This window comes from Epinephelus moara, chromosome 5 (genome assembly GCF_006386435.1).
Source record: "Epinephelus moara isolate mb chromosome 5, YSFRI_EMoa_1.0, whole genome shotgun sequence".
In the NCBI taxonomy this organism is placed as follows: domain Eukaryota; kingdom Metazoa; phylum Chordata; class Actinopteri; order Perciformes; family Serranidae; genus Epinephelus; species Epinephelus moara.
The window spans coordinates 14,031,719-14,057,371 of record NC_065510.1 but is presented as its reverse complement, the minus strand read 5'-3'; the positions used below and the strand labels follow the sequence as shown (position 1 = coordinate 14,057,371).

Genomic DNA, 25,653 nt, shown 5'->3' with positions numbered 1-25,653 from the left:
GCAGGTTGAGTGATGTGGTATACTTAAGACCCACTGTTATCCTTTACATATCAAGCAGAGGCACATTAAACCTGCTTTAGCTGAACATAGCCCCTACAGCATAGTCTGGTAGAGTTTATGTGAAGGTAATCCCTTCTGTGGTTTTGGATTTAAACCACAATACCTTCCAATCCAAAACTCAAGAGGCTTGCGTCATGATATCATGTTGGGACAAAAACCTTCTGGCATGGAATTTGTTTTATAACTGTTAGAGAATGGATCAAAGTGTTGTCTGTTGTCTGTCAAATGCCTCCAGTCAAATGATCCTTATACAGAAAACGAGGGATCAGATATGGAACGATCAAAGAGCTCCTAAGCGCCCACCCTCACGGGGAACAGAGGCAGAGGAATGTAAAGTCACAGAGGTCAGGTACATGAGGGAGCTCATAAGACTGGTCAGTGTTAAACCCGTAATCTGAGGCTGACTTGTTTGTTTTCGTCCTCTTGTAGGCAGTGTCCACCTCTAAGCCTCCACCTATCCTCCTGATATTTGCCCAACAAGTCACTACCTGCTTTTCCCAGGAGCCCTCAGTTACGTGATTCCTTTGGCCAAACACTCCTGCAAATGCCGTGCAACAGAGCGAGAGATTTCCTTGATCTTTGTGGGAGCAACATGACAACTCAAAACCGGCTCGGTGGCATTCCCTGTTTGCAGTCACAGCAGACATCATTTGTCCCAGACACTGAGAACAGAGCTTCCTGCAACGCCCTGACAGGTGTGAATTTTCCAGGATTTTACAACAACCTTATTACTCATCATCATCATCGCTGCTCTTTTGCCAACAGCAGGCCACCTTGCTGAGAGGTTGTGGGAGTGCGATGACGGTAAGTGTCCAAGCAGACTGTCTGGCACTGTTTCATTAGTCAGCATGCTGTGTGTGTGTGCGTTTAATTACAAATTTACATTAACATTTCCCTCCTCCCACACATTTCCCTACTTCACTCTCCTGTAATGGACAGTTCTTCCTCTTTCTCGTTCTCACTCCGTATCAGTCAATCAGTTCTTTTTCTGACCATACAAATGAGCGAAACCACAACTCTGGCGAACTGTCAGCAAAGCCACATGAGAACGTCAGCTGGTTACTCCTCCTCTCTTCTTTCTCTGCGCAAAGAATAAAAGATGAGACTACAGAGACAATATTTGTACAATGAGCAGATAAAAGTGCAGGCTCTCCTTTGATAATCCCAACATCCTGTCTCCCAGCAAGGCAGGCTTGTTTGCCATCTTCAAATCATCGGAATAGCAAATCCTCATACAATGTCTGCAAATTTAAAAAACTGGCTCCTTGAAGACAAATTAGGAACGGAGAAACACTTTAGAGACTATAAGAGTCTCCTTGCGCTGAAACCCCATATGAAAATAGATTCATATTCACACCTCATACATTTTTTGTAATGTGAGCAAGCATTTAATGTAAGTTGTGAGAAAACAAAAATAATTTTCTTCTTACAAAATCAAAAGTTGAAGAACTTGTTTTGGGCGGCACGGTGGTACAGTGGTGTCACCTCACAGCGAGGTTCCTGGTTCGCACCCGGGGTGGGGAAACCCCTCTGTGCGGAGTTTGCATGTTCCTCCCAGTGTGAGTTTTCAGTGGGTACTCCAGCTTCCTCCCACAGTCCAAAGACACGCAGGACGGGTGGTCTGAATGGTTGTCTGTCTCTCTGTGTCAGCCCTGTGATAGTCTGGCGACCTGTCCAAGGTGTACCCCGCCTCTCGCCCAATGTCAGCTGGGATAGGCTCCCCTACGACCCCTGACAGGACAAACGGTCCTGTGTGACTGAATTATTATTCAAATTTTATATACTTTGCATTATATTTTCGGGTCGTTCATTCGTCTGTCCCATTCTCATGAAGGTGATACCTCAGGATCGCTTTGAAGGAATTTCCTCAAATTTGGCACAAATGTCCACTTTGACTCAAAGATGGACCAATTAGATTTTTGTGGTCAAAGGTCACTGGGACCTCACAAACCACCTTTCTGGCTGATTATGACGACATTTCACTTGAATGTCTTAACAGGATAAAATGATGAAGTGATGACATTTTACACCCACAGTTCAAAGGTCAACTTCACTGTGACATCAAAATATTCTCCAAATACACTTTTCTGGCCATGACTCAGCGTCATAACTGAGGAACTGAGAGAATGACATTTAGTCGGATACTTAATGGGTGACACTAATCTTGGGTGTCTACCTTGAAACTGTGCTGATTGTATAGATCTTCTGTGCTGCGGGGGGGAAGATGTGTGTGAATCATCAGTGTAGCTCCTTTGCAGGAACATATTTACATATTTGAAGCATTGTCATGGCAAAATATGAGTCTAGACAGACAGATAAATGTTGACAGTAACTTGAGTGTCTGGTGGAGGCATACAACTGCGAGGCAGATTTTCTTCTTGTGCGTGTGTGTGTGTTCCACTTCAGTCTCACTTGGTCTTGTAAAACCAGTAACATTAGATGGCTAATATTGACTAATGTTTGTGAACTTAGAATGAACATTGCTGTGACCTGACATGCTAGTGTCACGTCAGCATTAAAAAGCTGAACTTTTGCAGCAGTGAACCAACACCTGTTTTGTGACAAGTTCAGCTTCTATGAACAAATTTGTGCCGTTGACCAATAGCAAACTGTCTTGCCTCTGACCTTTGAGGTAAGGGTAAGCTTGAGGAAGCTTTTATTAGCTGTGTTGCACCATCTTAACCTTCTCTGCTGGATAATAATCTACTCCACAAAAGAGGATCGGTTTGCAGACAGTGATGAGACAGCAGTCAGTAGCACAAAAAAACAATTCTTTAATCCATGATTTGAAGTTATTGTGATGATAGAGACCCGTCGAGCCAGCTGGCTTACTGACAGTTTGCGAAGTTGGTAGCTTGGAAGCTGATTCTGACTGACAAGCAAAGCATGGTCTCAGCTTGCCAGCACGTTAGCAGTTAGCTGAATCACCAACTAACTGCAAATTCACTGCATCATCAACCTAGATAAACTTTGCTGTGACATAGGGGTGATAATTTAGAATTTTTTGCGAGCGATAACTGGCCTTTGTCATCATTAATCCTTAATCATAAAAGGGCTGAAATCTTATTTGATTGTAGAGCTGTGTGTAGTGCTGCAAAGTGCTTTCTTGCCCACTCTCACTCTCTCTCATGACAATACTGCTGCAGGAGTGTGAGCTCCGTTCTGGGGACACTGAAAATCAGCCCACCCCGCACATTCACTGGATTGGGTCAACTGTTAGCATCACACGGCTAATGTTACCCTATGGGTTCAATGACAGAGTCGAGCCATTTCAGTATCGCTGTGAGTTTTTTGGAACCATTTAAAGGCTCAGTGTATGATGTTAGCCGCTGCTTCTGTGTTAGCTCGTGCCAACCAGGCAGATATTGAACTGATTGCTTTCATATAGGTTTCCACCCCTGCCTCTGGGTCATAAGCTTGTTGAGGGGTGCTTGTCTCCCTGGAGGAACATCATGGCATTGTCTTGGTGGCAGCATATTACTCCAGCCTGGGCAGGACCAGACTCCGCTGTCTCACCATCTCTATTTTTAACTGTTTTACCGATAGTATTAATCATTCAAATTTTTTTTATTGTCAGTTAACAGTTAAATGTTTAATTAGTTAAACACCTACTGTGACAGTTTTGGTGTGAGCGGACCTGCTACATTTTAGCATTTAGCATTTTAGCATTCACTTGTAGCCACAGTAGACACTGTTTAGCAAGTTGTAGCCTCACGTTAGTGGTATCAGAAAGTTCCAATTCCATAAACTTAGTAGTTGTATAGTGTCTCTGCATGACGTGACCTGTCACTCAGTTGGGGAGTCATGCCACGTTACAATCTTGTGTTTTCATTCTCCTGTAATAGTGAGCCGACTCATTTGTTTACATTTGGATCACAGCTTGGCATTTAAACATTCATTGAAATCGTCACACCCCACCTAAGCTTAACCAAACAAACATCTTATAACAACACTTTAAATATTTTCAGTATAGTACTGATGTCTGTGATGCTGCCATCTGCTGGATGTACAAGATAGCCATGGAAATGTCAGCGCTGAAACAAAGGGCTGTAGTTGTGGAGAATCTGTGTACATTGTATCCATGGAAATACTGAAGGGCACATTATAATATTTAGAAGATGAAACCTTTGACCCAGACAGACACAAACACTCAGTTATTCTAAAACCAGGCAACACTGTCATTGAGCAAGAGGTAACTCTGCACAGAGTTTGTGTGACTTAACACCAGAGCTGACTTTAGGGACACAGATTTCACAGTAATTATAGTACATGTATCGGTAACCTCTTATTAAAGCACCAGTCAAATACACACACACACACACACACACACACACACACACACACACAGGTCCTGTCACTGTGTCTCCCTGAACATTCCCTCCACAGCTTGTGTTGCTGCCTGTTTGAAAGCGGCTCAGTAATCCTGGATCAGAGAGCACAAAGGGCCCCAGAGTGCTGGTGATGTAAGCACTGTGTCCAGTGCGTACCCCCACTGCTCTCCCCTCTCCCACATGCTGCCTGGGGGGTGAGGTGAGACAGGGAGGAACATCCCTGTTGTGGATGATCCTGAAGACTACAGCCCGACTTGTAAACGGTGATATCGGCAGGCTAACGGCAGCCTGTCTGCTCTGTCTCAGGGGCCTGCTGCTGATGACCTGGGACACAGTGGGAAGGAGAACGTGTTGACCCGACCGCTGTAGAGGAATGTGGCTAAGCTGTGGGGAGTGGTGGATCAGCTCAGTGTGACCAGGAGAACAGACCGCCTCGTTATTACACTTACTGCGCCTTATTCGTGGAAGGCCACGTCGCTTCAGGTGAGTATCACTGGGTAAACATTTACCTAGTGAACGCCTTGGCAGCGTGTGATCTTAAATGGGTGGTGGAGTGTTTGCTGTGAAAGTTATAACGTTGGATGACTGTGCATGTATCCTGCAGGAAACAGAAGTCTGTCGGTCGCGTCCTATCTGAATGTTTTGACCATCATAGGCACTATCGGCTTTGTCATTTGACTGTATGGAAATGTCAGCGCCTCATTGTGTGTGCTTGTAAATATATTGGTGTGCGATCTCTCAGGTCTCAATGGACTTGCTGCAGGACTCCAGTCGGACCATGTGGGGTCTGAACGCCCGCCTGAAGGGCTTCCTGGAGCAGGTTAACAGGCTGCAGGAGGCCAACCAGAGGCTGGAGGCTCAGATAGCCGAGTGGGGTGTCAGGAGCACCTCACACTCCCGGGACTGGTCCCAGCAGGAACAGACTGTCAAGGATCTCCGTACTCAGGTCAGACTCTGTTTGTTAACTACTAGGTGATCATTTAAAGTCACTTGGGCTTTTAAAAATGTTGGAAATTGCACAGCTGTTTGCCAGAACAGTGTTGCAGCTTTGCTGTTGTTTAATGATTATGCTCCATTACATCAGCTCAAGGCCATATTGGCTGGCAGACAGCAGAAGCAGGTGTGTATAATCAGACAGCAAGGACTGCAGTCAAAACAGAGACACAGCGGATTACTAATGTTGCTGACAGCTGCATGCAACATCATGTGAACAGCCTCAAATACATGTTCACTTAAAGACCGGGTAAAGTGGCTTAAGGGCAGTGGCAACTCCGGGTTGAGGAAAACCGCCCCACTGCTGGCGGTGTTACATTACACTGATGAAACCACCATGTATCAACAACTGTTAAACACTCATAAAGTTGTTGTTGAAAGGCTGACAATGCATGGTGGCGAAACATAATAAACATGGGTTTGAGGCTATGAAAGTTGTAAACTACTGTTGATTATTTATGAATGTCATGCTTTTGCACCAGGAGGAACAACAACCTCTTCTTGATTCCTAAAACCTTTTCCAAAACCAACTAGAAATTGAAACTTATTTGTCATTAAGCTAAAAGACACATGTGAGTTCTATAAAAAGAGTTTTGAACCAGACCAATGAAATGCTTATTGTGTATGTTTTAAATGTGTTAAAGGTCCAGTGTGTAGGCTTCAAAGGGACATATTGGCAGAAATTGAATATAATATAAGAAGTACGTTTTCTTTAGTGTATAATTACTTGAAAATGAGAATCGTTGTCTTTTCATTACCTCAGAATGAGCTGTCTATATCTACATAGGGGGCAGGTCCTCATCCATGGAGTCCACCATGTTGCATCACCATGTTGTTCTACAGTAGCCCAGAATGGACAAACCAAACACTGGTAGTCTGCAAATAAGCAGATACACCGCACACAAGAAGACTGAACTGCTTCTTCCTGTCATTTAGTCTTCACTTCGGGTGTTTTGGGGAGGTAGACACCTCTGCAGATAATTTGGTAAAAAACTCTTGAAGTTATCAGAGATAAAAGTTGAGCACACGTTAGCAGGTGCTAGGCTAATGGCCTAGCTCTGACATACCAACCAGCATCGGAGAAACACTGATTTGTAACGTGATTTGTTTTGGAAAGAAGGAGACCTCTGCGGATAATTCAGCTCATGGTAATAATCTCCTGAAAGCCTTGATCTGAAATAAGTTGAGCACACATTAAGTTATCAGAGAGAAGAGGTGAGGCCACATAGCAGGCGCTGGGCGAGCTGAAGGAATTTTAACTGGGAGAAGTTTTAGCTGGTTAAAATTTGCAGTCATCACGGCAATACACCATTGAAATCCCCCTTAAACTGACACACTGCTCCCTTAATGTAAATGCTCCAAAAAAAGAAACACTGGCTGGAAATTATCCAAGACATTTTAGTTATGGAAATGTTGACATCGGATTTGAGAGTCAAAGGGAATAGATTTAATTTTTTTTTAGATTTAAATAGATTATTTTAAAAAATGAAACATTTATATAAGACATGCCACTAACTAAATGAATGCCTTACTAGAAGATACTTTTCCAGACAACTAATCATTGTTACTTTATATTTGTTATTTGGTTTGTGTATTCATTGTATCACAAAGGCCTTAAAAGCATTTAATTGTCTTAAATTCCGATTGGATGGATCTTAATGTTTTAAGTCACCCTGAGAATTTCCTGCATTGGCAGAAAACATAATTTCAACAGGAGAGAAGCATTCAACAAGGGAACAGACTTAACACCTGTATGTGTGCATTTTTCGCCCCTCTGTGCACTTAGATCACGCTGTGAGTCTGCATCATAAAAATAAGGCCTTGCGAGCCAGGCTGCTTGTCAGTGTATTTTTCCGCACAGAGCAGTAAGCACAGAGATGATCATCAGTGTCTTAAGTGCTATATCGTAGGCAACTGGACTTGCTTGAGTTTCTGGAAGACGCTGACAGAGCCATCTACTGTACGTCAAACAACCATTGTTAAACAGAGGAAGTGGCCTACGACACCACCTATCACCCACCTACAATGCGGTCTTGGGATCCCTCCCCAGACGACTTAGGGCCTGTCCCAATACCCACACTTCCCCTAGAAATACCCATGTGCACTTGGTTGTGCACATTCACGTTTAGGCTAGTGGTGTCCCAAAACAGAATTGAGGTAGTGGAAGTGGTTTCTAACACTTAAACCCGCCCTAGATTCCAAGGGAACCCCGACCCACACTTTCAACGAAGTGGAAGATGGAATTTCCCAGAACGCCTTGCGAAGTCAGCAACTTCAGTAAGTTTTGGAAAACAATTTGTTACTGTACAATCAGAATGCAGGCTATACAAACAGACTCATCAGCAACTCGGTTGAACACAGCGTCAAAATATTTAAACAAATCGACTTACCCGAACAAGATCGATCAGAACTAGAAGACGTCGTAGGCGCCTCCTGTTTTCAGCATTTCTTCTCCGTTGATTCATCAGACGGAGAAGAATAAACATAGCACACGCCACAACACAAGTGCCGGAGTCGGCATTTTCAAGCCTGAATGACTACCGGTATTTTGCGTCGCTACTACGCGTGACGTATGCCTGCACGTCTGCCACGCCGATTTGCATGAAGTTGTGTCTCATTTCTTAGGGAAAGATCTCTACCCTAATATTTCTCACTTCCCTCATCAAGGGTTATCTCGCAAACGAGGGCACTCAATACCAAGTGGAAGATTTAAGGGGTAGAAATGGGATTAGGCCTTAACACCCATTCACACCTGTGCCCAGCTAACCATAATAAAACACACGATGGCCAGGTGGGTCAACGACTCACATGTGACTTTAAAGACTCTGAAACTCAGAGAACATGTGACCTCAACAACTCTGTAAGGGTTCACACTCACACAGAGTTTAAAGCCTGCGACTCCACACCAGTCCGGTAGAACTGAAGAAGCCTCTTGGATGAGAGGTGAAACCTCTTCAAGAAACTCAAGCAAGTCCATTTGAGCCTACGATATAGGACTTTAGATTACTGTGACCTGGATGACTGAGAATCTTTACCAACATCATCAGTGTCATTTTGCCTTACTGTTCATTTTAAACTGACTTCAGTGTGTTTACTTGGAAAGAGTATTTTTTTATAGTTTTGGTGTGTATGTCCGTCACAAGTTTGGTCTTAAATCTCATTTAAAGTGGTGTTGAAAAGGTATTAAAAAGTCTTAAATTTATGTTAATCCATGAGTGAGAGGTAACTCTAGTTCAAATGAACTTTTGGAGAGGATTAGAAGCAGGAAGTGCATGTTTCATCACACCTGGGTCAGAGCCAGGGAGACACAGAAACAACGCCTGCTGTCACACACAAAAAGAATGCGGCACTCTTATTTACTCTAAAGGCCAATCCACTTAGGAGACCATTAACCGGTATGGTGATCTCATATGACTTGACTTAACGGTTTTTAACTGCTCCCTGGTGTTTACATCACGTTCTGCATGAGTAAGTGTCACTGACTGACACTTTAATGGCTCTTCTCGTTGCTCAACACGTCACCCAGCTCTTCTCCAAAGTTTGGCTGACGTTCCCATGACTATGACAGACACCAGAGCAAACTCTGCATTGTTCAGTGATCCAGGGGATGCTTCTCTGTTAACATATAGGATTACTTTATTGTTTATCTTAAGAATTTACAGCACAGACTTAATGACTGCCACTTAGCTTAAGTATCTCGTTGATTTACTAATTCACTCATCTCGCTGGGGCTCAGAAACAGGGCAGTGTAATAAAACATGCTCATAATGAGTGTGTGTTTATGATATAAATGTTATGGAATATTCCAGGTTATCTAAGGCTTGCCTTCAACATGGGTGTGTCTCATTCTGAAAGTGTTGGAATAAACAAAGGGATTTAAGGTGTGTTAACATCTTTGTGTGTGTGATAAGAGTCCAGGCGCCACCTTTTTGTACAACTGAACAGAGAGAATCAAATGAAACTGTAAAGAACAGTACAGTTTGGGCCATTTTTACACAAGCCTCTGTACAATTTAGTGACTGCTAATGCTAAACAAATAAATACAGTCATTTGTCAGCTGTGTTGAGGTAAGATATTGGCTTTATTCCACATACAGTATGCATACAGTTTGTACATAGCAAGAGATGAACTCTGTGCACAACACTGATTTGTTCTGAATGTGACTTGTCACACTTTTAACCTCAGTTTCCCCAAAAATAAAAACAAAATTTGATAGCAACAGCCAATTTATTGTGCTACAAACCAGAATAGTTCTTACTACATGATTTTTATCTGATTATAGAAGATAAACAAGTTGAGAGAGTGACAGTGTTATGTATTCTTGAGATATCACTATGATTCCCATTTTTCCAAAATATCGTAGGCTAATAATGACACAGCATGACTACCTCAATTTAATACAAAAGTTCTGGTGTGCTCGACACCTTTGGCTCATCACAGCTTTTTGGTGAGTGGGTGAATCTGCGAGACACAGTTGTCCCCGTTCTGTCAACAGAGACAGCTCATTCAGCAATCACATGTGGTGAGGTTTAATGGAGCAGTAATTCAGGATAAAAAAGGAGGCAAAAAATAATGACAGTTTTGACTTGGTGTGTAGCTAGCTTTTCTACACAAGCCCTTAATGCACAAAGGATTTATTTCATTACCAAAATATGATGTAATGCTTTTAAAGGGGCTATATCACACTTCCAAGAACAGAGCTGGGCTTTCAGTCCAATTTGACATAGTGGCCAAACATGGAATTACAACTTCCAGGTCCGTCACATGATGCCATAGGGCCCAAAAACAGTTTTTCCCATAGACTAACATTGTGAAAGAGACATCTGTGAATAAGTGGTTACATATTTTTGAGCATCACAACCCCCACAATATGACTCGTTTCAGGATTGGGATTTGATCCATTCAGTCTGATAACATTTCTGAAGTTCAGAAGAGCCGAACGATTGAATCATTTTATCCCCTGTCAAGTTAGTGGAGGGCTAAACGAGCAATTAGCTGCTCATAAGTCACTAGCATGCACTATGTGCCCAACAGTTTGGGGGCTCTGAGAAATTTTACACCTCAGAGATCAAATGTTCTTGGCTTCATGCATCACTCAGCAACATTTCTCTTTATATTTTTATGGAGGCAACTGAGTTGGGGGCTGTCAGCTAACGGTGCTAACTCCAAAAATAGTGCTAAACAATGGCAACAGTGCTGATAGAGCTAACGGTGTTAACTGGGTGGGGGAGCAGAGGGTGAGCACTGTGCTTCCCTAACGCCCTCTTGATATCAGCGGTAACTACCATGAGCACAGTGCAAAGCAGCAGCGATGAGCTAGCCAGTAGGGTGCACACATGTGGTCGGACCGGCTTACCACAACAAACCACAGTGAGGCTCATATTGCAATGCACACAGAGGGAGTGTAGTTTAATTCTCTGCCCAGGACGCCATTACTCCGCCATATCTTTAGATAGCAGATGGTGGTTTGCTGCTATATTAAACGGTATCTACCTGGATCTTTAACCAGCACCTATTTCCCCATGTTTTGTGTCTAAGTGACCAATCAGAAAAGCAATTTTTGCAATTGGTCTAGTTGTTTTGCCACTGACAGGCTCAGATTGTTATTATACATGTCTAACAACAGTATTGAAAGGATCCCTACAGAGACTGACCTCTTTGTTAAAGAGTGAGATCCTTTTTCTTTAGCCAGAAACAGCCCAAAAAGCACTATACTCAAACCAACCAACCAGGCTCCATTTAAAAAAGAATGTAATTTTATCATCATAAGATACACATCTTCATTTGTCTCTCCACTGTTTCATTAATCACCAGCTCTGGTTTGGTTGAAATAAACTCATAATTCCCATAGTTAGATGTGAAAGTATGTTGGCTCTATACATGCTTAAATTACTGTTTATTTAAATGGAGTCTGGTGTGTTTGCTGATGGCCCTGTTTCTGGTTAAACAAAAAGGATCTTACTCTTTAACAAAGAAGCTGACCTCTGTAGGGATCCTTTCCACAAGTTCTCAGACACTTTAAATAAAAATCTGAGCCTGTCAGCGGCATAAACAAGCACTTTTAATCAATCAATCAAACACGTCCTTGCCGGTTTCGTCGATAAGGCTGCAGCAGTCTCACTCAATACATGGGAAACATGGACAAATAGGGTCGGGGTTGGAAAATACCGAAATTACCCTTTAATACTCTGAATGTTAATGTTGAATGTCTTTGGTACTCAGCTTACATATCCCAGGAAGACCTGTGCCTCCCCTGAAAGCTAATGAGCCAACATTAGGTTAGTTTTTGGTCCTCATACTTAAAACTTGCAGAAGCTTGAATCATCTAAACAGGAATGGCACGTATGAACTGAATTGTACTGTATGTTAATATAGTATCCAACTAATTTCTCACAGGACAAAAGTTGTATTTAATTTAAGCTTAACTAAGCTTATTCCTCCAGTTGTCCTTGTTTAAACAATGACACGTCAAAATGTCTGCAGTGGGAAAAAAGCCTGCAGGGGAAAAACATGGCCTCCTTCAGGACAAGTAAACAAGCGATCTTTATTATGTTTGTATGGAAGTAGTAAAACATATCACAATATAATAATGTAGGATAATGTTTGAGATCACATTTCTAACTATGTCACAGTACAATTTCTGATGAAGGACTTACAGTTTAAAATATCGCTTGTTGTTCCCAAAAACAAAGTTACTATTTTTGCAGACCCACCCAAATGCCTCAGCTCCGACCAAAGTCACTGTGACAGCTGTAGAGTCACATATTGTTTTTGCATCTTCTGTCTAATCTAATGTTATTGTATCTTTGTTTTTGCCAGGTTGGTAACCTGCTGATGGAGAATGCCCAGCTGGCACTGCAGTCTGACAGCATGAAGTCCAGAGCTGCTGCCATCCAGGCCAGGTCAGCTGTATTTGGCTGTAGTTTTCCTGAAAGCTCTAACACTCCTCTCCCTCAGTCAATACAGGGCTTATTGTTATTATTATGAGTATATTAGGCCTGAGATGGCATCCCACAGACATGTTATGCTCATTCATACAATTTATGTCCAAAATGATCAGGTGCAGAGTAGAGGAGTGAGATGCATCTATCTTAATTGGTGACATAGTTAAACATGTAAAGAGAAGATGTGGAATCATCATTATTGGCCCATAAAAGCATCACAGGATACTAAGCATGGATGTAGAATAACTATTAAAGACATCCTGTTTTCATCCTGCTGCAATGCTTTTCCATTCCTCTGTTATCTAACTCAGACCAGTTCCCGCTCCTGTGAGCCAACCTGCATACAAATCCAGGCCAGGCTTTGTGCCGTGTCGGCACTTTCACTTATGTATTGATGCAGAGTGACACCGAGCCCCCCACCCCCCCACCCCACCCTCAACACACACACACACACACACGCACACCCTCCACTGTTAGCCATTAACCCCTGAAGGACAGCGACGACACGCTGCAGCTTGAAATAAAAACACCTGTTCTATTTATAGCTCCACCTGATGTGTCTCCTGACTAGCTGAGTGTCTGTGAGACTCTGGACTCTGTTTATGACACAGTTAAATGATGTCAAGGTCTTTTTTATCCTTTCTCTTGTAGTTTTGATTTTTGCAACATCCTCCTTCACTGCTATGCACCATCTTTAAACTCAAACCACAATCCTCAGTCACCTTAGAGGATACTCTCTAGCTCTTATCAGAAACCCCCTACCCCCTTTCAAGAATTTTGAAACTGGTTTTATCCAATGTTCAGATTTCTGTTCAGAAATATATGCAGATTAGCACATATTTAATTAAATAATGTCTTATATGCATATTTAAACATAAACTTCAAAGAAAACTTGCAATACAAACAATAATTGTCAAGACATAAGTGATCAAATAGGAAGGTTTCCAGGTTGACATCTATTAGTTAAAAATTTTCCTCTATTCACCTGCTGTGTTCCACTTAAACTGAGATTTTGGCAGGACTGAGGAATGCGTCAATATTTCAGGAAAGGAAAAACTTCCCACTTGACTTTGATCTGCGCTCTATTTGAATAAATGTATTTTCTCTGTGTTTATTGAAGGATTCTATGTAATTGAATTATATGACATAGTTAAATGATTAACACTGATTGGGTCTCAATGAATAGCCTTGGCTGTTGACTTCATATCACAGGTGTGAGACCGAGGAGGTGAACACCAGGCGTCTGGAGCAACAGGTTGCTCTGCTCAGGGAGTCAAAGAGGAAGGCGGATCAGAACAGCATCACGCTGCAGGCAGACCTTCGGCACTCCATGACAGAGCTGCAGGAGATGCACCAGGAGTTTGAGGTCACTAAATGTACTGCCTGCAAAAGCTTGATACCTTTCCCTTTCTTTTTTCTCTTCCAACTCATGCGTCTGCCTGTGTCACTGTGCCTGTCTATCTTTAAAGCACCCTTTATTCACTCAGACAAAGAATACAAAAGACTTAACAATGACGTCCTGCCAGTTGAGTTCATGTCTCGTCATAAGATTGGGAGAAAAAAAGATTGTTTATACAAATAGGATTGCATTTGGAGCCCTTTGTGGAATTGAAACGTTCACTTGGTGTGCTCCAGCGGCCTTGGGAGCAATATTGTCAGGAGCATTAGCTCTTGGTACGCTCATGAAAGTCAAAATGGTTTCAAGTGAGGGGCCAGAAACATTGATGATGCCTCTAATTGGCTCACAAATGGAGGATAATCCAGCACCTGTGAGGCAAAGTTTAGGGGAGCACTTACAGTGTTTTTGGGGCTAGAGACAGTGGCAGGACAGACTTAGATGTCATGGGCATTGGAGGAAATTACCTGAATAATTGGAAGATGGTGTTGGACTTCTTTATGGCTGGAAGTTGAGCAGTTTATTGGACCTAGCATCGACTATGGAGCCAAACTTATAAAAGGATTGGTCTCTCTTCTACTCAGGAGTTTTACAGAGAGAGAGCCACTCACAAGCCTCAAGCGGCCTCTTGTAGTGGGCGATAAGGTGTCTAAATGTGACATCTAACAGCAGCTTGCTTGTTTTTGGAGAGGGTGAGGGAGTTTGTGTAGAGGGCTTTGCAAATTAAGTACCACTGTGCACCTTAAACACTAATGTTAGCCATGACTGAGACACCTGGAGGACAGTGATCAATAGGAATAGTCTCTCCTGGTGTGATTCCTGGGTTAGCAGAGGACTGGTCATATCGAGGAGGAGCAGTTTGGATCAGGACAGTTTGGACAAAAGTTCACTGACTGACATTGTAGTTGTTCCATCAGAGCTGAGGTTATATATTCCTCTCTCTTTGGTGATGACATGCTGAGATGTTCACTAACCGGCAGGTGATGGTGAGTTGAATCAGATGGTGGGACTGCTGGACAGGCCTGCTTGAAACTTATATCTAGTGAACGTTTGCTGTAGGTCTTGTTCTAATAAAGTTATTCGTGCAGTAATGGTGGCCGAGGCAACCATACAAGGTGCCACCTGCGACTCAGTTTTTAGCTCACTCGCACACCAATGGAACAGCCATTTGGTAGCATTTTGGGGCTCAGTATGTTGCCCAAGGATACTGTGACTTGGAGGAGCCGTGGCTCGAACCACCGATCTTCCGATTAGTGGACAACCCGCTCTACCTCTAAGCCACAGCCACCCAAGTGTGTGAGCGTGTGAGTGAGTGTGTATGTGTTTGTGAAACTGAACAGTAAATTAGCCATGCAAGTAGCTTGACTCTCCACAAGTCGGAAATAGATCATTTGGAGTCGGCACTTCCGACTACCAAATCTTCCACCCTTAGTTTGGAGAAGCAGGCAGGAGTACTGCCACAGAAGCTATTGTGGACAGGGGCAGCGGAAAAACATATTTCAGCCACCTAAAAAAAAACAATATCAATTTAAGTGCATGCTATATTTAGAATATTTTTACTGCTTTACCTTGATGGAGAACTGAAGCCATTATATTGTTCTCTTGAAAGCCAGACTCCATTGAGAAAAACAGAGATTTAACATGGCTGAACACAGGAGCTGCTGATCCACCACTGCCTCGATCAGTTATTCTGTGTGTGTTATTGAGTGACTTTGGGGATTAGAAGAGTTAGTAAACTCACACAATAACACAAACAAAATAACCGATCGAGGCAGCGGTAGACCAGCAACTACCATGTTCAGTGAGCTTAAATTGCTGTTTTTCTCAATGGAGTCTGGTGGGTTTGAAGAGAGCAAAGACAGGAAACTGAAGCCTTTAAAAACTTCCATGTTGAAAAGGGCTTTCTGCAGTAAAGTAAAGTGGTGGAAATAATCTCAATATAGCATACACTGAAACTCTTATTAACTTTTTAGGTGTTACTTTTTTGGTGAGTCTAAATGCATTTCGTTGCTGCCCCCCATCCACAGCAGTGTATTGGTTAGCTTCTGTGGCAGTTTGTTTCTCCAAACTAGGGGCATGCTGATTGCCATCTACTGTATTTAACACTCTGACTATAAATAACTACCATCATACAACCCCATTCCAAAATTCTGGAATTATGCCATTAAGTACAGGTTCACAAATTTGTCCCCAGAGAATGAGGGAAAGGACTTTTGAGATGCTGACTGTGACCAGACAACTGGATTGTGTGTGTGTGTGTGTGTGTGTGTGTGTGTGTGTGTGTGTGTGTGTATTCGCTACATTTCACAGCATCCAACAATTCCTCATCCCTTTACCCTGACCTCATCTGCCCCCTCTCTCTTCCCCCTTTCCCACCTCCTCCTCTTCGTTTCCTCATTCTTGCTGACTAATGCTCCCTAACTTTTATTGTCGTTTCCTGCATACAACACACACACACGCATCTTCACACATGTAGGGCTCAGTACCTGATTCGTATGTTTTCTCCTGCCTCTGCATTGCGTGGGCTGCCTCACAGCTCTCTGCCCCACACACACACTCAAACACACACACACACATCACTCTTGCCCTCTTTTTCTCCTTCACATTCAATCACTTATTCAGTCACAAACAAGTTTCATCTGCCTTTTTGTCTTGTTTTTATCTTCTCACTATTGACATCATTCTCCTCTCACCCTTCCTCTGTCTCTCTTTCTCTCTCCCTCTCTCTGTCCCCCCCTCCCTCCCCCTTCTGATCCATCTGGTTGGCTGTTTGCAGGCAGCCCGGGCTCTGCAGCTGCAGCAGGCCGGCTCCTGTGATGCTCTGTTAGCAACGGCCACAGCAGCAGCAGGAGGGGAGGAGGAGGATGGCACAGGGATGGAGCTCACCCAGCTCCTCGACCGAATCAGAGCGCAGTGCGACCAGGGCAGACTTCCCGGCCTGGGCGAGAGACACCTCGGCCTGGGTGCCGTGTCAAATCCACTCCCCGGCTTGGTCGGGCCCAGCCGCTCTGGAGCAGCAGCAGCAGCAGCATCCAGAACACACGGAGTTCTCAGTGAGGTACGCATCCACTCCTGCATCTTCACTTATCTTTTTTTTCTCTCTATGCCTCTCTCATGTTGTCCTGGCCCGCAGCCAGGCAGACACACCCTCAGACCAACTCCAGGCTGTCCCACAGGCAAGGCTGAGTGATGTATATTGAGTTAAATGGTTATTGTTTGTTGACTGTGGTGAAAGGCTGGAGGGTTACAACTCACCGTGTGTGTCTGTGTGTGATTGTCTCCTCACTCCCTTCACCTTCTCACTGTTACACACAATTACAGTATTGTGTTACAGCACCAGCTACTACTCTGAGTGAATGATCCCTGATCTTCATTAAATATTTATGAGCCAAATTACAACCTCAGCATTCTCATTTACGAATCTTGCAAACATTTGCATCCTTTATCTACGATAACAGCAGCATTTTTCATTTCAAAGTAAGAGCTTTTCTACTGTTGTTTCAGCCTGACTGTCCTCCTTTTTATTATTGTGAAAGAAAACGCAGTCTGGGTGCCTTGTCTTACCCCAGTGTTCCTGAGCCACAGCACAATGACTTTGGTCTGACAGCAACAATAAAGTGCCTTGGCCGAGGGCTAAGAGCTACCACGGTGCTAAAATGGAGCAGGTTTTTTTGAAATGTCGTTGTTTACATCTGAGCTTCTCTGTCTCTACCACTGAAGTAACTGTTACACAACGCTGCAGTCCAGCCTGCATGACGTCCATAATTATCACAGAGGATATTTGCCTTAAAATAGTGCACTGTCTCTTTCAGAATAAGGGCTTTCCGAGCATATTAACACGCAATCAGCTGGATATTATTATGAACTGACACAGGTAAAAGTTGAGTTGTAATGTTAACTTCATGAGTTGATAAAGTCTAAACTACAATGTAGAGTCAAAATGCTGATGCAGGCAACAAAACTACCAACACTACAGGACCTTCATCATTAAATCCACTACTCTTTTTAATCTTAAAGGTACACTGTGGAGCTTTTTTTTGTAAATAGACAAAAGTTGTGTGCCTTTTGGTTATACCTTTCTTCTGTAACATCATGTGATTGTATGTTGTCATGCTTCAACTGTCTGTGCTGACTGTCTGCTTCTGCTACGTCCTCGAAAATGTGACTTTTGCTTGTCGTGTTTCAACTGGTTGTTTGCTCATTATTGTTTTGTGTTATTGCCTGCTTTTTACATGTCCTACTCTGCATGATGCTGCTGTATCTATAAGCTTTCCATCCTGTTTTGCTTGTGTGTTTTATTTGTTGTTTTAATGGCCAGTTTAACACCAGGCTGAGGAAGGATAACATTTAACAATTAGCCTTTTGGCTACACATTTACAGTGATGTTGATTTATGTGCACTGTCCCGGATAATAAACACATAAATAAAAACACATTGTGTGTATCCTTGAGGTCATGAATGTGCTCAACTCATTTCCTTCATCATAAAACATTTGCAAAGCTGATTTTCTGCATTCTTTGCTTTCATGTTTGCGAGCTTGTAGACTTCCTCCCTCCCCTTTTTGGCGTGTTGCTTTGTTTCTCAGTGGATGCCAACTGCTGATCTGTAAAATAGTGTGAAATCAGTGGCAGCAACATATGTTGTGTCGTGCATGTGTGCCCTGAGGCATGTGCACTATACAAACAAAACAGGCCCACCTGGAAAAACATTGCTCTATAGCACTACTAGTGGTCAAAACAGGAAGAGGCTCAGATAGAATCTACATAATGGGTCATAATAGAAAAATCAGATCAGTAAAAATATACACAAAGATATAGACACCAGTAGTCTGTCAAAGTTAGACCAGTGATGTATGAAATATCACCTGAGATCAGTTCTGGAATTAAGTACAACACAAGCACTGTACTTAAAGGTATACTATGCAGGATTTTCCTAGCAAGCTCATACAACTCATACAATAGTAATCACTCTCAATCATCACTATAAGTGTGTGGTGGTGAATTTATCTGCCATCTGCCTGTATATTCTTCTTATTTTGCTGTGCCGTTCCTAGGCAGAGCAAGCACGTGAGGTCTGGACTTTATACAAAGGTAGTGACCAGGCGCCAGACCATGAGCAACACGCATACAAGAGGAAGCTACGGACATCACAACACAGCAAATATAGCAAGGCAAAATGCCAAGTAGACAAATCTAGGGTTAACTTTCACTTTCACTCTTGCCGCTATTGTTTATATACAGTAGCCAATAATTCCTGCACAGTATAGTATACCTTTATGTGCAATGTGAAGCTATTTATACTTTACATAGTATTTCCATTTTATGCTACTTTACACGCCTACTACTACATTTCTGAGAGAAGTGTTGTAACTTCTTTCTCACTTTTTAATAAATTTGACAGCAGTAGATATCTCTACGTGCTTGTGACAGCTGTGGCTAAGGTATGCTTTGCGGTTTTCTGTCTGTCTCTCCCATTCTTGTGAACATGATACCTGAAGAAAGCCTTTAGTCAATTTTCTCAAATTTGGCACAAACGGCCATTTGGACTCAAGATGAACTGGTCAGAATTTGGTGGTCACAAGTCGCTGTGACCTCACTAAACACCATTTTGGACATAACTCAAGAATGAATGCATGAATTATGACAAAATTTAACACAAATATTGTATAGGATATGATAATGTAGTGATGATATTTTATGTCCAAATTTCAAGGGTCAGCTTCACTGTGACATCATATTATAGTGTAAAATACCTTTCTGGCCATTACTCAATGGCATAACTCAAGAACTGAGAGGGGAAACATTTGGTCATATACTGAATTAGTGACACTAATCATGACACTGTGCGGTGAAGATGAGTGTGAAGCATCTGTGTTCTTTGCAGCATCATCCACATCTGAAACATTGTCAACTACCATGGCTATACATATACTATATAAGTCTGGACAGACACGGATGTAAACTGTAACTTGACTGGTTAGCAGAGGCATGCAACTGCGAGGCAGTAATTTAAGTTAAGATTTTAGATACAAAACATATGATCAGAAAATAAGATGTGATGCACTGTTATAGATTATACTCTTGGATATGCTTTGTCATATTTTGTATTTGCTCTTTTTATTTATTTTTTCATATATTTTTAAAAAATATTTATTTATTATTCAATTATTTTATTATTTTCACTTTTTTTTCCCTTCTTCTTTTATCGTACATTGGTATTTGAGGATGTTGTGATTTGTACAATACTCGTTGGACAGGTGATAATGATTTGGTAGTCAGGCCTCTGTTCCTCAGAGTTGATCTCATTTAATTAGTGGCACCAGCTGACAGTGGCAGTGGCACTGATGATCGTCAAGGACTGAAACATTTGCTGCCGTTTTATAACTTTTTAATTCTATTTTTTGTACTTTTTTAGCACCCTTCTTTTGGTGTATGGATGTTCCGAATAAATTGCCATTTTCTGGCATTGATCTCAGCCTGTGAACTTTTTTTGTGGCTGTCCAGCTCAGTTGAATTGGTGTGTGGGTATTTCTTCTGCGAACCTCTGTCGATTGTCTATTTTACAGAAGCACCCAAGATAAACTTTTTTGTTATCCTAAGTAGGCGCAGTTTCACAGCAGCCCTAAGACTTTGTTTTGGATTAAACCACCAAACAGTATATAAAGTAGTTTAAATAAGCTCCACCACTTATGGTACATATGAATTTGTTAATATAATATATAATAATGTAACACTGTGACAGGAGCCATTCTGTATAATATGTAGGCTACTTTAACTTTTCAGTTTCAGTAAATAAGGACCTCTTCCATCACTGCCTGAGACAACAGATGGAAAATAATTTTCATTGCCATTGACATCCAACTTTATCCAAGTGTTATCAGTAATGAAGAGTTAATGTAGGATCATCTCTGCCTAAATTTGCTTGTTATATATTTCCCTATTAATTAAAATATACTTTATGCATCGAAGAGAAAACGAGAACCACTGGAGTAATAAATTAAACAGAGAATAACTCACATAACTTGAGTCATCTTCTTTTGTTTTTACTGTCAAAATATTGTCATAACTGTGCTGAGACAGCTTCGCCGCTTCACTGCGTTTGAACGGGGGCGAGGACGGAGGGTGTGAGGCGCCTAACAGCTGTACAGTGTGTCAACACAGCTTGTACAGCTGTGTGTACACGCAGGCCTGGGTGTCTACTCCGCTATCTGTTTACCTAAACTGACACACAAACTTCCAGCAGCACCACCTGTGGCTGCTTCTCCTGTTACCAATAAGGTGTGTGTGTGTGTGTGTGTGTGTGTGTGTGTGTGTGTAAGTTTTTCTTATCAGGCCTATTTGGTTTATGTAGTGCCGATATTAATTCCAAGAATCCACACACTCTCATCTACAACACATTACATGCACATTTTTGGGTTAGAAAAACAGTTCCTCCCTTGTTATCTCATGCAGTTGGAGTTTACTGAATTTAAAATGAGACAGCGTGTTTGAATGGTTGTGTGAGACAGTGGCTTTGGTGGTGGTGTTGGGGTTCCTGTGCCTATTCTAACGTCTGACCCCTGTCACCTCACCCAGGAAGAGGCAGCATGGACGCAGGTGAGCCTCGGCGGCGCTGCCCTGAGAGAGGCCCGGGCCGAGCTCGCTGAGGCCAGGAGGCAGTGGCATTCCCTGCAGGTGGAGATCGAGACCCTGCATGCCATGGTAAGAAAGCGCACGTCATCTCGTATCACCACGGCCAACTCCCCAACTATCACACTGATAACAAGTCTTCCACTGCAAGTGGCAGACTGCATGTGTTTATTTTGTAGAATAATTTTAAGATTCTAGTAATGACAATTTAAAGACACAGAATATTAGTAACATAAAATATAGCATAACATGCTGTAAAGCTATACGTGTTAGCCCATTATCTACAGTGTTTTCAAACATAGCTTTTCTACATGCAAGTGGGATGCTGAATCAGTAAGTTCATATGAATATTTTATCTTTATTAATGTAAACTTATACATGACGACTGGTAATATATTTCAGTGAGGTTTTGGAGGCGGGCAACTCTAGCTGTCAAATGTGTCACAGAGAAACTGACACCATATTTAACTCAAAAAGTTTTATACATTTACACGTATTAACTCGAAGGACTCAGCTGTGCTTTGAGCTTAATGCTAACAGTAGCTAGCATACAGCAGGTATGCTTAAAATATGACAGTGTACTGTACACCATAAACCATGAGTGTCCTTTTGGCTCAACACTACAGACACCTTGGTTGAGCTCTCAGCAGCTGGGCAAAGGAGGGCATGGCCAGACCAAACTAACCAAAAAAATTGGCAATGTTGGTCATGGGAAACCAGTGAAGGACGATGCCTCTTGTTTTTTAACAATTACACTATGTACAGTTAAAACATTAATAGGTTCTATGCACTTCTTTAAATTCAATGTGGAGTTATTAAAAACATAATAACCTTTCATTATCCTAATAGCTTTTGTACTATTTGCTTTTCAGGAGAAAGGCCTGGAGAGCTCCCTACAGAACACCCAGCGGCTGTACTCCACCCAGCTGCAGGACCTTTCCCAGGTGATAGCTGGGCTGGAGAGCGAGCTGGAGCAGGTGAGGAGCGGGCTGGCCACCCAGCGTCAGCGCCACAGCCAGCTCCTCAACACCAAGATGAGGCTGGAGCGAGAGATCGGCACTTACCGACGTCTGCTGGAGCGTGAAGAGGGCAGGTGAGGGCAAGGGTCAGAGAAAGGAATGAAATCGTCACAGGGAGCAGGAAACAATTCTTCAGTTGGGATTTAGTGGTTTCTGCGTCAGCCAAGAAACTAATTAATACTGTGGAGCTGAAAAGGTTTTCCCAGAGCACTCAGGCGGCTTTACAGACTGTGAAAAGGAACAGTGGAGCAAAATAAAAAAGACAGCACATAAATACTCATATTGATATAGCAAATTGCATATAAAAGGCAGACTACACACACAATGTATCCTCATTTAACGGTTCATAGGATATCTTATGAACATTTTGTATGGTATCTAATGAATAAGCTAGCGTCCCTCAAAGGGGGTCATCACATTACATAAGTAACATTAAGTTACGTATTTAAGGTAAATTTACGTAGGTTAGGTATAGGCAAGTAAAGTTACACTGGTTAGGTTTACAAAAACAGATTTGGTTGGATGTTGTCACGGTTCATACTTACTTTGTCGTCTTGTTACGTACTTAACGTAAATCTACAAACTTAGCGTAAAGCTACGTAGGTTAGGTTAAGGAAAAGAAACATGGCTGGGTGTCATGTTACATACATAACAGAAAGTTACATAGGTTAGGTTTAAGCAAGTGTCATCAAATTATGTACTTTACGTAAAGCTACAAATTTAACTTTAAGTTATGTAGATTAGGTTTTGGAAAAGAAACGTGGTTGGTTGTCGTCATGTTACGTACGTAACGAAAAGTTAGGTAAGTTAGGTTTGGCAAGTGTCATCATGTTATGTACTTAACTTAAATCTACAAACTTAACGCAAAGCTACGTAGGTTAGGTTAAGGAAAAGAAACATGGCTGGGTGTCATGTTACGTACATAACAGAAAGTTACATAGGTTAGGTTTAAGCAAGTGTCGTCAAATTATGTACTTTACGTAAAGCTACAAATTTAACTTTAAGTTATGTAGATTAGGTTTTGGAAAAGAAACGTGGTTGGGTGTCGTCACATTATGTACTTAACATAAAGTTATGCGGTTTAGATCAAGTGTCTTAATGTTAAGTTACAAACTTAACGTGAAATTACATAGGTTAGGTTTCGGAAAAACACATGGTTGGGCGTACTTAACGTGAATTTATGTAGGTTAAGTTAAGGCAAGTGTCATGTTATGTAGTTAACGTTAAATCACGTAGGTTAGACAAGCGTCATCATGTTACATACTCAACATAAAGCTACAAATTTAACATAGAGTTACGTAGGTTAGGCTTAGGAAAAGAAACACGATGACAACCTACTTAGGACAACTTAACATACTCAGCGTTCACTTGGTTTCACACGGGACACAGCACCATTTTCTTAAACATTCCTTTATATAGCTGTCAAACAGATAATATCATGTGTTGTGACATGTAACAACAGTGGTGGGAAAATGACAAGAAATTCTAGTAATTTTTTACGTACAAAAAAGCACGAATGATAAACTAAGTGAAGATGACAGACTTTCAACCAGTGATTCACTGCCTAAATATCTAGCTCTGTCTTGAAGCAGAGAGGTTGATAGAATCCAGACAGTCGACTTGTCTTTGTCTGCTCTCACAACCCTTTCCCTGCCAGCATCAAGCTGTTTTATGAGGGAATATTCCAATCTTGTGGCATGGCCTTTAATTATCGTAGACATCTCACATGCAGCTCCTTTGCAAATTAGCGCATTGGCTGCATCAGCCATGTGTTTGTCATTTTATAGTTCGAGGAAGTTAATTTGTTCGCCAGGTTACAGACAGGTTGGAGTGCTGCCTTTGGTTTTCCTCTTGTCTTTAGATTGAAGACGCTTTCAGTTCAGGATGTGACTTTGACTGATGTCATTGATGCAAGGAGAGACAGGACGTGGGATCTGAGATTTGCATTGTTTATTCATGTTTGAATTGGGTGGGACAAAACAAAGAGATGAGAGCGTCCTCATACATCAATAAAAATGACTCTTAGTAAAAAATAAAAGGCACAAAAGATAATACTGAAAGGTCAGAGCACGATACTTATCTATCATCTTTTATCCACCCAGGGTCTTGTTCAGGCTGTGCAAATTAAGTTCATATATGTGAACGAGAGAAGGAGTAGAAAAGCAGGAAGAAAGGAGGATTAAATAAGAGTAAAGGGATCAGGCCCCGAGAAGTGTGCCAGGATTTGAAGCCAATTTTACATAGTGGCCAAACTGTTTAACTACAACTTCCAAGTCTGTCATATGATGCCTTTGGACCCAGAGAGCCTTTTCCCCACAGACTTACATTGTGAAAGAGACATCTGTAACTCAGTAGATACATTTTTTTGAGCATCAGAGCTTCTTGTATAATGACTCATTTCACTACTTGAATTTTATCCATTCTGTCCGATAACATTTTGATTAAATTAGATAAATAAGAATAATTAAATAAATAAATTCAAGTTAGTGGGGCTCTAAACTGGAAGTCTCTATTGTGCTAGTTCTATGGGCCCAATGATGCAGAAGATCTGGGTAATTTTATACCTGCAAAGTCAAACTGTTTTGCATAACTGAACAGCATCCACAGGAATGAACGGGGCCCTGCCTCCAACACTGTATCCAGTTCTCCACACATCTATGAAAGGGACAACAAATAGATATATGCTGTAAAATGAAATTCTCAAGAATTGAATACACACACACGTACAAAAACAAACATTTGAGCCAAATTTCTTGGAAAGCCTTTCCAAAGCCTATGCAGAAAGCCTAAGGCAGAAAGAGCACACCTCTCCGCCCCTCCATGCACCTTCGTGGAAAGCCTTAAGGTAGAAAGAGCACATCCATGCACCTTCGTGGAAAGCCTTAAGGTAGAAAGAGCACACCTCTCCGCCCTTTGATGCACCTTCGTGGACAGCCTTAAGGTAGAAAGAGCACACCTCTCCGCCCCTCCATGCACCTTCGTGGAAAGCCTTAAGGTAGAGAGAGCAAACCTCCCTGCAGCAACAGCAGGAAAGCAGCAACAATAACCCCCCGGGAACAGAACAGAGCAAGCAAACAGACAAACATTGACAAACTGAAATTATATTGATAAGTCAGACGCAGCGTGAAAAGGAGGAGCTGGGGTGGAGGCAGGTGGCAAAGCAGCTTGCAGAGGAAGCAGCAACAGTAGGCAGGTGGCACCATCCCCGCTGGAAACACAGCGATGTCTCAGTTAAAAACAACTGCATTTCATGGCACCATCCCCGCTGGAAAAACAGCAAAG

General features: G+C 42.1%; 1 protein-coding gene across 1 annotated transcript in view; it reads left to right on the top strand.

Annotated features, from left to right (window-relative positions):
* Positions 1 to 717: 717 nt before the first annotated feature.
* krt222 (keratin 222) overlaps positions 718 to 25,653 on the top strand; it is a 32,913-nt gene continuing 7,977 nt past the window's right edge. Inside the window, exons 1-8 of the mRNA XM_050045424.1 lie at positions 718 to 864; positions 4,698 to 4,874; positions 5,134 to 5,337; positions 12,204 to 12,286; positions 13,541 to 13,694; positions 16,501 to 16,782; positions 21,299 to 21,424; positions 22,225 to 22,445. Coding sequence (XP_049901381.1) covers positions 5,140 to 5,337; positions 12,204 to 12,286; positions 13,541 to 13,694; positions 16,501 to 16,782; positions 21,299 to 21,424; positions 22,225 to 22,445 — 1,064 coding nt within the window. The 5' untranslated portion in view covers positions 718 to 864; positions 4,698 to 4,874; positions 5,134 to 5,139. The remainder of the gene's footprint in view (positions 865 to 4,697; positions 4,875 to 5,133; positions 5,338 to 12,203; positions 12,287 to 13,540; positions 13,695 to 16,500; positions 16,783 to 21,298; positions 21,425 to 22,224; positions 22,446 to 25,653) is intronic.